The sequence below is a fragment of the Anabrus simplex genome, chromosome 10 (assembly GCF_040414725.1).
Source record: "Anabrus simplex isolate iqAnaSimp1 chromosome 10, ASM4041472v1, whole genome shotgun sequence".
NCBI lineage: Eukaryota > Metazoa > Arthropoda > Insecta > Orthoptera > Tettigoniidae > Anabrus > Anabrus simplex.
Window position 1 is genome coordinate 35,286,718 of NC_090274.1, and position 15,134 is coordinate 35,301,851.

The 15,134-nt window shown below is 43.4% G+C and overlaps 1 protein-coding gene across 2 annotated transcripts in view; it reads left to right on the forward strand.

Moving 5' to 3' along the window:
- The window catches only part of dyl (dusky-like), a 147,609-nt gene extending 139,316 nt beyond the window's left edge, over nt 1-8,293 (forward strand). For both annotated transcript variants that reach the window (XM_068229313.1, XM_067155125.2), the window contains exons 3-4: nt 275-527; nt 4,443-8,293. In XM_068229313.1, coding sequence (XP_068085414.1) covers nt 275-527; nt 4,443-5,926 — 1,737 coding nt within the window. In that variant the 3' untranslated portion in view covers nt 5,927-8,293. The remainder of the gene's footprint in view (nt 1-274; nt 528-4,442) is intronic.
- Nucleotides 8,294-15,134: the final 6,841 nt, after the last annotated feature.

The window sequence follows — 15,134 nt, forward strand, 5'->3', positions numbered from 1 at the left end:
CTTAATTATGACGAAAGAGCTTCTCATTTAAAAACTACTGTAGAAGAAAAAGCTGTGGTCATGTCGAATGGAAGATGAACACAACTTGTTTAAAAATTAGGGGATTTTGACTCAGTTCACTGAGAAAAAGTTGAATGATAATATTTTATAGAAGATATTTTTAAATTTATGGATTTTAAAACAAAATGATTACTTCAATTCATTTGTTAACTGTGGATATTAATCTGAATATGGTTTCATAATTTAACATGTTTTGTTCTTTCTGTGTTTCCAGGGCGCCAGAGCCGACGCGCCGCTTGTTGACTCAGCGTCGCTACCGCTAGAACATCGTGCAGTGTATGGGCCTCCACCTCCAGCGTATGGACCCCCACCCGGCTCCGGGCTGGGAGCAGGGCCCGACGACCCTTGGCCCCTCGCCACACCAGACATGCCACAGATCAAACACCTGCAAGTCCAATGTGAGAAGACACACATGAGAGTGAACATAGAGTTTGATCGACCTTTCTACGGCATGATCTTCTCTAAAGGTAATCTACTTTAGGTCCGAGAACGTACCCTTGTGGTACGACTTATATTGTCGTCTTCGTACATATAACATTGTAGGCCTTTCAGGTACTGATCCACATTCACCTTTCAACAGACAGCAGGTTGTGTTCTATTCTTGTTAGCAGAGATTCTTGTGGTTGTTTATTATACCCAAGATAACTAATTGATGGATGAGTACTCAATTGATTAATGTCAATACCCTTCCTCTCCCTGGCTGGAAGGATTCATACTCAAATTCATTCTTTTTACTGTTTCTTTACAAACCCACTTAACCAATTCAAGTCTAAACTTTATAATACCCTACTACTAATACGAAGAGCATCACAACACTTGTTGCACTGCCAGTCTTGCATCTACAATGGCACAAAACACATCCATTATCAGACGTTTCTTCTTTATTGATATACTATGCTCGGGAAAATGAGCTTATGGTTGTGCTTGCAATGTGATCGTAGCAGCGCTGCAACAGGTTCATTCTCGAACCAAGTAGTCCGGTAAATTGGCTGTTAACTGGGAAAACAAAATATGGACATACTCCACTGTTCAACTCAGTGTATATGCCTTTCCACTTCCGTATTCTATTAGCACTATTAGCTGCCGCCCTCGAAGGCGATTCCTAGCACTATCAGAAGGGCTGATACGTGGTTAAATAGGTACATGCAGCTCACTTCCTAGGGGAGTATGTCTGCAAAGAACTGCACCTCCTCCAGATGAATACATGAATTTACATAGTACGGTATGCATCTCTTTCTTTCGTAGTTAGTTTACTAACAAGGGATCGCACCTCTACCGCCTCAAGGGCAGTGTCCTCGAACGACAGACATTTAGACGAGGATACAACTGAGGAGGAGGACCAGTAAGAAGCCCAAGAGGCCCCGCCTGCTGTGCGGAACAGGAGCCTTGCGGGGAATTGGAAGATTGGAGGGGATAGAGAAGAAAGGGAAAGAAGCGGCCGTGGCCTGAAGTTAGGTATCAACCAGGCATCTACCCCTGTGTCCATTTCAGCCACAACAGTCTTGTAGTGAGCTGTCTACCTGCAGCAGTGTGTTAAGCGAGACGGTGGGGGAACGCCATGCTTTGCTTATATCCAGACACCATTTCTGTGCATGCGTGTACAAGAAATTTCCGTACTGCAATATGCCGGCAGACTGTTGATGTGTGTGCGAGGGTGATCGCTGGGGAAGATGAGAAACATTGTCAAAGCAGTTGCCCAAAGTGACTTCTGTTGACACCCTAGAAGCAACGCAGCACGATTAGCGTTCTCCTCTAGCTATGATAAACTCTAAACAATAAACAGTAGTAGTGCATTGGACTGTATTTCTTAGCTTAACTATCCTAGTTGTCTCCTCAGTCACCTCCCTGCGTTTTGCCACAGAAAATAGGCTCACAATGTACGAGGCCCATCCGGAAATTAAGTTTCCCTATTAAATAAAAATAATATAGTTACACGAAAAACTGTATTGGCACCCGATACAGCAATGTTGGAGACACTTGTGATACCGTGGGATCAACTTTTGTATGCCGGTGTCGTAGAAGTCTGCCGCCTTGGAATGAAACCAGCGCGTGACATTCGTCTTCAGCTCTTTGTCAGCGTGAAAATGCTGACAGGACAGGAATTTATTGAGGTGCAAAGAACAGTTGATGAGCGCCGAGCATTGCCAACACCCGCATTGAGCATCCCACGCCTCTTGTTTTAAATTGCCCATCGCAGTTTCCGTAGAAACGTTATCACAGACCGAACTTCGCAGGCGGCAGGTGAAAGAATACGAACCACTGCTGCTACGCTGCAGACACCAGGCGGGACTTGTCCGGCCGGTTTGTGATTTCTACATCATAGATCTGTCGCGCATGCTCATATTTCCCGACTAAATACGTTTACTTTACAAGAAACTAAATTTCTGGATGTCCTACTTATAAAACACTGAGGGCCGGTTTCATTGTGGGTTAAACCTTAACCTCACCGAGCTCGATAGCTGCAGTCGCCTAAGTGCGACCAGTATCCAGTATTCGGGAGATAGTAGGTTCGAATTCCACTGTCGGCAGCCCTGAAAATGGTTTTCTGGGGCTGTACCTTAATTAAGGACACTCCTAGCCCTTTCCTGTCATATCGTCGCCATAAGACCTATCTGTGTCGGTGCGACGTAAAGCAACTAGCAAAAAAACCCACCTTAACCCCGAGTTATAATACAGTTTTAACTCTGAATTTCACTCATCATTGTTTCATCAAGGATGGTTAATTTTAACTCTAGGTTAAGGCTGGAGTTAAGTTAAGCCCTCCCCTCACCTGGGTGAATCTGTCAACTCGAGGTTTACAGCGAAATGCCCAACGTAAATCATGCGTCTGATGCAGAGTTGCTTTATTTAGATTTGTTAAATGGTGTTCCTAATAAAAATAGGCCTATAATAAGAAGGAACGAATTTCAAAATCTATCTGAGGAACAATTTCTGAGTAGATATAGACTGTCAAAAACCGTCGATGAAATTCGTGAGAGGTTAGAATACACAACTGACCGGAACAGGCCTCTCTCTCCTATACTAAAGGTATTGTTTGCATTAAGGTTTTTTACCACAGGGTCGTTTAATATAATGGTCGGAGACAACAAGAGTTATTTTTCTGTCAATTGTCAAGTAATCAGTAATTCTAACCTCAAAATACGTTATATAGTTGCAAGATGGCCTGTAACGTGGGCAATGCTATGAAATTCCCCTGTTATTTTTTCCCATGTGTTCTCCTTTTCTTTTAATGTTATACCTTCAGTCTTCTTGCATTCTATAGTGCTTTGGTACATGGTGGCTAATTCAATAACTAATGTGGTTTCCAAAGCATAAAAATTCGTGCCCCTATTTCTCTTCTGAACTTCCATTGTTCGATCACTGCAATCAGTTCTATCATGGTCACAAAAGAGAAATATCTGCCACGGAACTGAGGAAGAAAACGAAATACCGCCCAGGGAATAAACAAAAGAACCACGCACGAAGTGTGTTCATAATCTCAAATTTTAGTCACTGCCTCCTTGATCGGTAAGGCAGCTGTTTCCGGCGAGGGTTAATACGGCGTTAGTTAGCCCTCTGCTGAAAGAGCTTGGTAAAACGCGTGACTCGTAAGAATGAGTTAAAATACTAACCCTAAGTTAACAAACCCAGGATTAGAATATATTTAACCCGCATTGATGAAACCGGGTCTATATGTAACTTTAATTTAACAAACCCAGCGTATATTTAACCCACGTTGATGAAACGGGGCCTATATGTAACTTTAAGTCAACAAACCCAGGGTATATTTAACCTACATTGACGAAACCGGGTGTATATGTAACTTTAAGTTAACAAACCCAGGGTATATTTAACCCACGTTGATGAAACCGGGCCTATATGAAACTTTAATTTAACAAACCCAGCGTATATTTAACCCACGTTGATGAAACCGGGCCTATATGAAACTTTAATTTAACAAACCCAGCGTATATTTAACCCACGTTGATGAAACCGGACCTATATGTAACTTTATTTATTTATTTATTTATTTATTTATTTGATTGATTAAGTTAACAAACCCAGGGTATATTTAACACACGTTGGTGAAACCGGGTCTATATGTAACTTTAATTTAACAAACCCAGCCTATGTTTAACTCACGCTGATGAAACCGGGCCTATATGTAACTTTAAGTTAACAAACCCAGGGTATATTTAACTCACGTTGGTGAAACCGGGTCCATATGTAACTTTATTTAACAAACCCAGGGTATATTTAACCCACGTTAATGAAACCGGGTCTATATGTAACTTTATTTGTAATCTTGTTGCCTTTGGAAAAAGAGTCTTGGGAAATAACGTGCAATAATATGTGATTTTCTCTTTTGTGAATGATCCATACACCTCTTCTTCTATCCACAGGTTTCTACAGCGATCCACACTGCGTCCACCTGAAGCCAGGGACTGGACATCTGAGCGCCACCTTTGAAATCTTCCTCAACAGCTGTGGCATGTCTTCGTCAGCGAATCACAACCAAGGCGGATACGGAGCTCCAACTCCTAGCGGCAGTTTCGTGGAGAACACCATCATCATCCAGTACGATCCTTACGTGCAGGAGGTATGGGACCAGGCACGAAAACTACGCTGCACCTGGTACGACTTCTACGAGAAGGCTGTCACATTCCGACCATTCCAAGTGGACATGCTCAATGCAGTTACCGCCAACTTCCTGGGAGACAACCTGCAGTGCTGGATGCAGATTCAAGTCGGCAAGGGACCATGGGCTTCTGAAGTATCAGGCATAGTCAAGATAGGTCAAACCATGACCATGGTACTCGCCATCAAGGACGATGAGAACAAATTTGACATGTTGGTGCGTAACTGCGTTGCTCACGACGGCAAACGTGCCCCAATCCAGTTGGTGGATCAGTACGGCTGCGTTGTCAGACCAAAGATCATGAGCAGATTCCAGAAGATAAAGAACTTCGGTCCATCAGCGTCGGTTGTATCCTTCGCTTACTTCCAGGCATTCAAGTTCCCAGATTCGATGAACGTCCACTTCCAGTGTGTCATTCAAGTATGCAGGCATAACTGCCCAGAGCCTAAGTGCGGCGGTGCTGGATTGGGAGCCGAGTACGGTCCTCCACCACCTCTTGGCCTGGGAGGTCCTCTTGGAAACGGACTTGGTTCAGATCTCCACTCTGAATATGGACCTCCACTATTGTCCGAGTATGGTGTCCCTGCTGCTTTCCCAGACCCTCGCCATCCATCCGGACCATCTGGAGCGTTCTCTGAACCCAAACCTGACGTTGTTCCCGCACCTCAAGCTCAACAGAGCTCCTCAACCTCCAACCCACCCAACCCATCATCCCCACCACCAAACGACAATGAAATCCACCTCCCACCTCCACCTCTTCCCGGATTCCAGAATGCATACACCACTGTTAAGAGGAAAGGAGGAGTCGTTGATGAAATTGAAGGAAACCTTGCTGTCATGGGTGCACGTCCAAGATCCGTCGAGCTTGAACTTCAAGGCGCTAGAAGACGTCGAGAGGCCTCTTTCGTCGTAACCCACGTGTACAAGCGCGAGGCCCAAGAGATGACCGACGTAAACACAAGCAGAATCATTCAAGTTGTTGCCCCTGGTGACGTGAACTTTGCGCTGAATGGCGCGTCGAACAACGAGACAGTCGTCATCCAATCGACGTCAGATCCGGAACACATCTGTATGTCGGTACCAAGCTTCGTCGGAGGTCTCGTCATGCTCCTCCTGGTTCTCGTCGTAGCTTGCTTGGTGGCGGCCTTCCTCTTCGTGCGCGTGCGCGCCGTCGACCGCAAGTCGGCCACCACCACCTTCGTCCATTCGCCCTACGACAGTGCCGAGTTCGTCAAGGTCGCCAACTGAACGGAAGGATACATATCCCCTAACCGTGGCATATCAAAGACTGAATCACAAAAAAGAAAACTTTGAGAACGAACTCAAGTGTTCAGTCAACTTAACGAATAGTTAAATTGACTTAACAAAACGACCATCATTTAATGATGACATTAAGACAATCCTAACTTCGTCCCCGGCGTTTCGTTTAACTGTGGTTGATACGTCTATTTGGTAGTTAATATTTATTTAACTACAGTTAAATAATCTTAACTCTAGTTAAGTACTCTTAACCTGAGTTAAATCGCCAGTCCAACTCTCTCCTGACATTCTGAACTGTGTTCTGAGAATTTGATTGTTTTTTCTTAAACTACTAGTGTGACATCAAGCCAAATATAAAGCACTCAGGAGATATGTTCAACCTTATCTAACTTTGTTTGACACGTTTCTTCCAATGTGGTTAATATACCGAGGTAGCGGTAAAGTTGTGCTGGGTTCAATTCTCCGACAGGGAGTGGGAAAAAAATAGAAATGCAAGACCTTCTGGAGAGGCACACGACTTTGGAATTCACTCAGCCTGCCTCATAACTTAGAATCAGGTTAATTCCTGGAGACAGAGGCAACCAGTTAGAGAGCTAAGAACTGTGCTCCATTTAGGGCCGAGGTTCGGGCCCTTGCGTGGATATTAAAACTGTACCGAACTACCTACGTAAAGAAGACAAACTATCCAAGAGAAAATATATTTTGAAATTCAACACAGAACGTGGCAATGAAGGTTATTTAAGGAACATTCACCCTATTTATGGTATCAAGTGTCTATCCATTCCTATGTGCTCACAGACATTGTAAGTCACTACCTATTATTAATATTATTTAATAATTTATAAATCACTAAACTTATCATTCATCATTCACCCTAACATTATTCTCATCACGTCGCACAATAACATGCCTGCATTTTCGAATTTCCACACTCACGCAAATTACAAGAAATATATTTCACTCGATTTGTCATAATCCACTTGCTCGTTCTTGTTTATAAGTCCATTTTTCCTATTTTCTTTACGTCGCACCGACACAGATAGGTCTTATGGCGACGATCTAAGTGCACCACCTCTGAATAGACTTGATATATGTATTTTATTATTATATAGTGCGAAATAATCAAGAAGAGGCTGCACGTAATGAAATATGTCTAAACGCATGGAGAATTTTGATTTCTCACGTTCAAATACAATACCTTACCGAGGTATAAATAATTCATTGATAAAAAGGTAATAAAATTATGTCAGTGAGAACATTTTTAAAATATTGATAAACCTGGAATACAATTAGGAACGCATTTTTAGTTCCTGAATGTTGTGCGCAATTTTAACAGATGTATCTGTTTGTATATATATGTAGGTCTGTTATTTCGCATAGCTTTTGATTTCACTGTCTTCAGCTGTGAAATGATCACATTTTTCATAGAAACTTACATGGTTTCTACACGAAGACATTCACGTATTTTAAACGAGATTCGAAGAATGTACGTTTCGATAAGAATTGATGTTATCTTCAAACTTATCGTGATCGTATGCCACCGTTATTGGTGTAACCTACAGGCAAAGCCTCCCATAATCAACAGTATTGTATACTCGGCCATGGCCTTCTTTCAATAACAGATTCGAATCTACACTTTAGGAACACTGGAGACCCGTCCTGGGCCTCCTATAACCAACAATTCTGTATCTCCTAACATGGCCATCTTTCAATACGTCCGAATGTACATTTTACCAACGTTGTGGATCCATTATGGGCCTCCTATAACCAACAATTCTGTATCTTCTAATATGGCCATCTTTCAATACATCCGAATGCACATTTTAGCAATGTTGTGGATCCACCTGGGCCTCCTATAACCAACAGACTGTAGTTCAATACTTTTAAGCCACCACCTGCGATAGTTTGCAGATTCAAAGCCTACACTCTAAGAACACTATCGATTCATAACGGATTTTTACACCCAACTCTTAAGACGAAATGTACTTTTATAGTAATCGAGGTAAATATAATTCTTTATCTTTAATTTGAAAATGGAAAAGAAATGCACCCATTAATTCTTCTCTCACTGTAAATCATCATTTCACACATCACCCCTTAATTTATGGAAACATGTAGTCCTTAAGTATTATTATCTTTATATATTCTTACAGTAAATATTTATGTATGGTTGCTTTCTTTTTATTCTTATTTAAAAGGAAAAGACTGGTTTAGGTTTCAGAAAAGAAACCTCACAGTTCTACTACTTTGCTCAGGAATGTAAGAGCTCCTTGATTGATTGTTGATCTAATAGTTATAATTGTCAATAATTTCTAAAGAGAAAAAAGCCAGGTGAGAAGCTACCAACAGTAAAGTAAAAGAAATCATAATATAATGATTGTATATATTTATTCAACAATTAAACTATTAAGTTATAGAAATATTATGTCTTTAATATCTTACTGTGTCTTGTTACCTGTCACCCTATTTAAAATAGCGCATACTATAATTAATCATCATAATCATCATTCTCCCTGACTAAGTGGTTAGTATGCTTAATCCAAGGTGTCCCGGGTTCGATACACAGCTGGGCGGAGGATTACAACATTAATCGGTTATTTCTTTGGCTTGGGGACTGGATGTTTGTAACGGCTTCGACATTAGATTTCATCTTAGGTAGGGTTCCATCCTCACGGGTGCGTAGGTCACCCATGGGTGTCACCTCGTTCGAGGCCATACGCCGTTATTATTTTCACAACGTCGTGCCCAACTAAGGACCACGATTGAACTTATTCAGCAGATACACTTGCTTTGTTGTTATTATTATTTTTTGCTAGTGGCTTTACGTCGCAGCGACACAGATAGGTCTTATGGCGACGATGAGACAGGAACGAGCTAGGAGAGGGAAAGAAGCGTCCGTGGCCTTAATTAAGGTACAGCCCCAGCATTTGGTTTGAATATGGGAAACCACGGGAAACCATTTTCAGAGCTGCCGACAGTGGGGTTCGAACCCACTATCTCCCGAATACTGGATACTGGCCGCACTTAAGCGACTGCAGCTATCGATCTCGGTTTGGAAGGAAGCAGCCGTGGCCTTAATTAAGGTACAGCTCCAGCATTTGCCTGGTGTGAAAATGGTAAACCACGGAAAACCATCTTCAGGGGTGGAAAAAGTGGGATTCGAACACACTATCTCCCGGATGTAAGCTCACAGCAGCGCGCCCCTAACCGCACGACCAACTCGCCCGGTATTATTATTATTAGTACTATTATTATTAGGGGGCCGTGATTAGCTCAGTAGCTTAGCTGCTGGCTTCCGACCCAGAATGCTGAGGTTCAAATCCCGGTCAATTCTGGGTCGAGATTTTCATCTCGAGGATCACATGGTGTCAGGAAGGGCATCTCGCCTTAAACCTCCGGCCAAATTCAAAATGGGGCTGGGTGGCTCCATCGACCCCAGAAATAACTGGCATAAGCTGGAGAAAGCTTTTCCCAACCAGCCTCAAGAAACGGGTGGACATTTATTATTATTATTATTATTATTATTATTATTATTATTATTATTATTATTATTATTTCTGTTTACCCTCCAGGGTTGGTTTTTCCCTCGGACTCAGCGAGGGATCCCATCTCTACCGTCTCAAGGGCAGTGTCCTGGAGCGTGAGACATTGGGTCGGGGGATACAACTGGGGAGAATGACCAGTAACTCGCCCAGGCGGCCTCACCTGCTATGCTGAACAGGGGCCTTGTGGGGGATGGGAAGATAGGAAGGGATAGACAAGGAAGAGGTAAATAAGCGGCCGTGGTCTTAAGTTAGGTACCATCCCGGCATTTGCCTGCAGATTTGGGAAACCACGGAAAACCACTTCCAGGATAGCTGAGGTGGGAATCGAACCCACCTCTACCCATTTGACCTCCCAAGGCTGAGTGGACCCCGTTCCAGCCCTCGTATAACTTTTTCAAATTTCGTGGCAGAGCCGGGAATCGAACCCGGGCCCCCTGGGTTGGGAGCTAATCACACTAACCATTACACTGCAGAGGCGGACATTATTATTATTATTATTATTATTATTATTATTATTTCATCTTTTCGCTGGGGTGGTATTCGCTTTTCGGATCAATCATCATCATCATCATCAATCGCCACTGATATGCATTTAGGGCAGTCGCCCAGGTGCCAGATTCCCTATCTTTTTGTCCGGCTCCATGGCCGAATGGTTAGCGTGCTGGCCTTTTTTTCAGGGGAGTCCCGGGTTCGATTCCCGACAGGGTCGGGAATTTTAACCATCATTGATTAATTTCACTGGCACAGGGGTTGGGTGTATGTTTCGTCTTCATCGTCATTTCATCCTCATTACGACGCGCAGGTTGCCTACAGATGTCAAATCAAAAGACCTGCACCTGGCTAGCCGAATATGTCCTCGGACACTCCCGACGCTAAAAGCCAAACGCCATTTCATTACATAATCTTTTCTTAAATAATTGCAAATAATTTGGTAAATTACTCCAATCCCTAACTCCCCTTCCTATAAACGAATATTTGCCCCAATGTGTCCTCTTGAATTCCTACTTTATCTTCATGTTATTTTCCCTACTTTTAAAAACTCCGCTCAAATTTATACGTCTACTAAAATAATTCCACGCCACCTCCCAACTGACAGCTCGGAACATACCACTTAGTCAAGCAACTCGTCTCTTTTCTTTCAAGTCTTCCCAGCCCAAAGTTTGTAACATCTCCGTAATGATAGTCTTTTATCGGAAATCACTCCAGAAGAAATCGAGCTGGTTTGTTTTTTTTTTTTGATTTTTTTTTTTCAGTTCTCGAATCAAGTAATCCTGGTGAACTGGAACCATGACCTAATTGTGTGATCTTAGCATTCCTCTCCTTTACATCCTTGTTACAACCCCTAAATACCTTCATAACCCTATAAAGAGATGTGTTTGTAACCTATATTTACAATCCCGTTCATGTGTTTACCCCAGTGACGATCTGTCCTTGTATTAAGTAGGTTACTTACAGTGATCTCCTTTAAGAACTTTCACTTCGTGAACACAGTGATTAAAACTGAGAGGACTTTACCTCTTTGTGAAACTCACAATCTGACTTTTCATTTACGGCTGGACTCGAACTCTCCGATTACCGAATTGATGGAAACAGACCAGTAGAGTCAGTGGCGTATTTAAAAGCTGTGGCAGAAATTGATTGACCTCATCAGTCCTGGAAGAATCGTTTAACGTAAAAGGTAAGTGCATGGGGTTCCCAATTAGAATGCAGTCACTAGGAATCGGAGCAGATGAAGACGAAGCTAGATTGCTCGCGGGTGAAAATCATTGGTGATCCTCACGAAAACTACTTGGTAAGCATCTAAAAATTATCTATTTTCATAATTGCAGGTTCTTCTTACTCTTTCCAGTCCTCGTGTAGTGGAAAATATTTAACCGCTTTAGTGAGAAGCCACTTGCAACTCACACTTGACAAAACAGTAGCAAGAATGTACTGTATATTGTAGGCTAAACAAAACAAACAATAATTACCTGCGAAATGATTGACTAACCTGCAGTATGATTTCTAACTCCGGCCCTATTGCACACATATACAAACAACAATCACGAAGTAAGCAGCTAGTCGTCAGGTGGAACTAGTAGAACAACAATGCTTCCGGAAGCTAGGTTAGGTTAGGCAAAGTATGTCACGTGAGCGGCGGGGTCGCGTCCTACTGGACCACATACGCACACCCATCCCAGCCGCAGGAGAAATATCGGCCCACTTGCTCTTGCCAGGGAGGGGTCACTAGCAACGTCCTTGGCAACTCTACCCTATACTTTGAGGTCATTCTCGGATTGGATTCGAACGGAAAGGAATGGATATATTACCCACTTTTTAATTGTATCTTTCCCTTTGATACGTTAGCAGCAAGGCCTTCGTTCTGATTATCAGCATAGTATAGAAGGCTTAGACAACAGGGAGACAAAAAAGAGGCCAGAACACGCTCCAATTGAAACCATTTAGCAAATGGTCAACCTAGTTTAAAAGAGATAGACCTAATAGTGGAATGATAATAGACTAATAATAATAATAATAATAATAATAATAATAATAATCCGTCTGCCAGGGGTATATCCAGAGGGGTTATCCCGCCCCAATGGAAATTTTGCAATATATATAAGATATTTTTACAATTTGCTTTATGTCGCACCGACACAGCCTAAGTCTTGTGGCGACGACGAGATAGGAATGGGCTAGGAGTGGGAAGGAAGCGGCCATGGCCTCAATTAAGGTACACATTCAGCATTTGCCTGGTGTGAAAATGGGAAACAACAGAAAACCATCTTCAGAGCTGCTGACAGTGGAGTTCGAACCCACGATCTCCCGAATGCAAGCGACAATAACTGCACGGTCACTTGTTTGGTAAACAGGAACTGGCAATAAACAAGTGTAAGGTCAACCCAACAGTTTGGCTCTTTTGAACATTCAGAGACAGATGCTTGTAAAATCAATAGATCTCTTGAATTTATTTTCTAAAGAAACCTCAAAAGTTTGATGTTAGATTGGAATCTGAACATACCATTTGCTGTAAAACTATTGACCTCGAGTCCGGCTCCATAGCTAAATGGTCAGCGTGCTGACCTTTGGTCACAGGGGTCCCGGGTTCGATTCCTGGCAGGGTCAGGAATTTTAACCATAAATGGTTAATTTCACTGGCACGGGGACTGGCGTATGTGTCATCTTCATCATCATCATTTCATCCTCATCACGACACGCAGGTCGCCTACGGGGGTCAAATCGAAAGACCTGCATCTGGCGAGCCAAACTTGCCCTCGGACACTCCCGGCACTAAAAGCCATATGCCATTTCATTTCTTTTCATTGACCTCGATCATATTATTCTTGTTCTGTATTTTAATGTAAGTTTCTGTAGGGTATTGCAGTCTGAATATCAACATAATTCACTCATATTTGTCCTTATAATGACACTAATGCATGCGTGCACCACACACACATGCCAAGCACCTTCATTGTGTTATATAATCATTTTGTAACTATAACCCTCCACCTAACAGTTATTCCTGGTTAGGCTACTGTAGTCTGCTAACCCCACTGAACTGTATACACCAGCCAATTCTACAAGTAATACCTCCTCACAGTTCATAACAAGGCCTGGTTGTATATCCAATAATGTTCCTAACCTCACTCAAACCTCGGTTGCTTAGTCACATTGTCTAAGCCTACATCAAGACTGAGACAGTGTAATGAACGTAACACACTTGCTCTAGCCAATAAAAAATGATTTTCGTTTGTTGCTATTTTACTTTAAGTCACACAGGCAGGCTCTTTAGGCCACCATCAGTGGCGTACGCTGGGATCAGGACGTGAGCTATCACTAGACCTAGGTCCCCTTTCGATGGTTGATTTAGTGAACATCAAGCCTTCAGCGTTTTGAGCTGGAGCCAATAGCCAACGGAGTAGCCTGCTGTGTTGTCAAGGCTGCTTCACAAGCTACTACCCTGGTCTCTGCTACTGCCAATGCTTAACCCCTGATCAGTGGAGATGGTAGCCTAGCAAATTAAAGTCTGACTTTGTGGCTAAATGGATAGAATGCTTGCCCATAGTCCGATGGCTCCAATTCAATTTTCACAATCAATCCCCTCATACTGTTAATTCGCCTGGCTTGGCGACTGGGTGTTTATGACGTCTTCGCCATTCATTTTATCCTCATTAGGTCACCAACAAGCCTATACAGATGCCATGCACCATTATATAAATGTTGATTCCCATAGGGAATCTGAAATATTTGTCCCGAATGAGTAAATTTATAATACCAATATAAATGGTCCGTTATTGGACATTATAAGTTTTCCACTATCTCATTTCTGGTTGCCAGCGTTTCGCCCCCATGTGCTAGGTTGGGCTCATCAGTTGGTACCTAGCACACCTACCAAGTGCATACCGTGGAGGCAAATCAAAATCAATCAAAGTGGTGATTTCATTCCCTCCCCTCAGACGAGGAGAGGGCGGGCTGACAGCTATACTAGTAGCTCTTTGGCCATAGAGTGAGGAGGATCTTGGAGAAAATCCAAAGAGACAGAGGAGGTATGTCTTGTACATACCCTGAGAGGACGAGAAATAGTAGATTGGCGCAGGGGCACCGCGACAACAAGCCAGGTCCCAGGGGGGACCCACAAAGCACCCCGCATGAGCGGACCCCAACAAACATCAGAGGACAGGGCCGAAATTTTATTGACGTATCTTGGGCACGCAAATTACAGAAAGTAACGAGTGTTTACATATAGTGGACTAATATTACAGAAAGTGACAATTAGTTACAGATATTGAAGCTGGTATGATAGTGGGGTGTGGGGTAAAGTTGGAAGAAGGAGTAAAGTAGTTTTGGGGCAGAAGGTAGTAAAGGGTAGTGGTTATATTGGTGATGGAGGTAGCAAGTATTTGGAGAAGATCCAATATCGGGAGGGGCGGTAGAAAGAAGTTAGGTTGGGGGGCAGGTTGGAAGATGGCTTGTAGGGGTGGGTTGGGTGGCGGGGCAGGTGGTGGGCTAGGAGGAGGGGTAGGAGAGGAGGAACGGCCAAGACGCAGGGGGCTCCACACGGTAGGTTCTTCTGCGAAGACTGACGCCTGTGTTGATGAGGTGTTCGACATCAGCTTCAGATGAAAGTTGGAAACGGAGCATGAATGTGGGTTCATGAGCGTTGAAAATACGAATCGCGCGACGAACTGGGATGCCTGCCAATTGAAGTTCCTTCAGGAAATCCTGTTCGGTGATCGTAGGATCAATCCCACGGATGACACAATTCGGTGGCGGACGCCGCGGTGGGGCTGTGACGACATTTGCTGGTCCTTGGGAGACTGTATGAGGGGTGGAAGTGGCGTCCATGTGGTCGGCAGGGGGTTGCTGGGGGTGACGTAAGGTGGTAGGTAGGGAGGTGGTGGACGTTGGCATAATAGGAGAAGGGTGACTAAAAGTGGTAGGAAGGACATAAGGAGAGGAGGAAGTATGGGCAGAAATGGTAAAGGTAGTAGTAGGAGTGGTGATTATGGACGAAGTAGAGGTAGTGGGTGGCGGAGATGTTCGACGTGGGTATAAGTGAACACTAGGAACATCGTCGGAGGTGGAGCGTAGTTGCTGGAGAACGTACTCAGAAACAGGGACCACATCATAGAGTCGTCCGGCAATGGGTGCTCCGCTGGTTTGATAGGCTA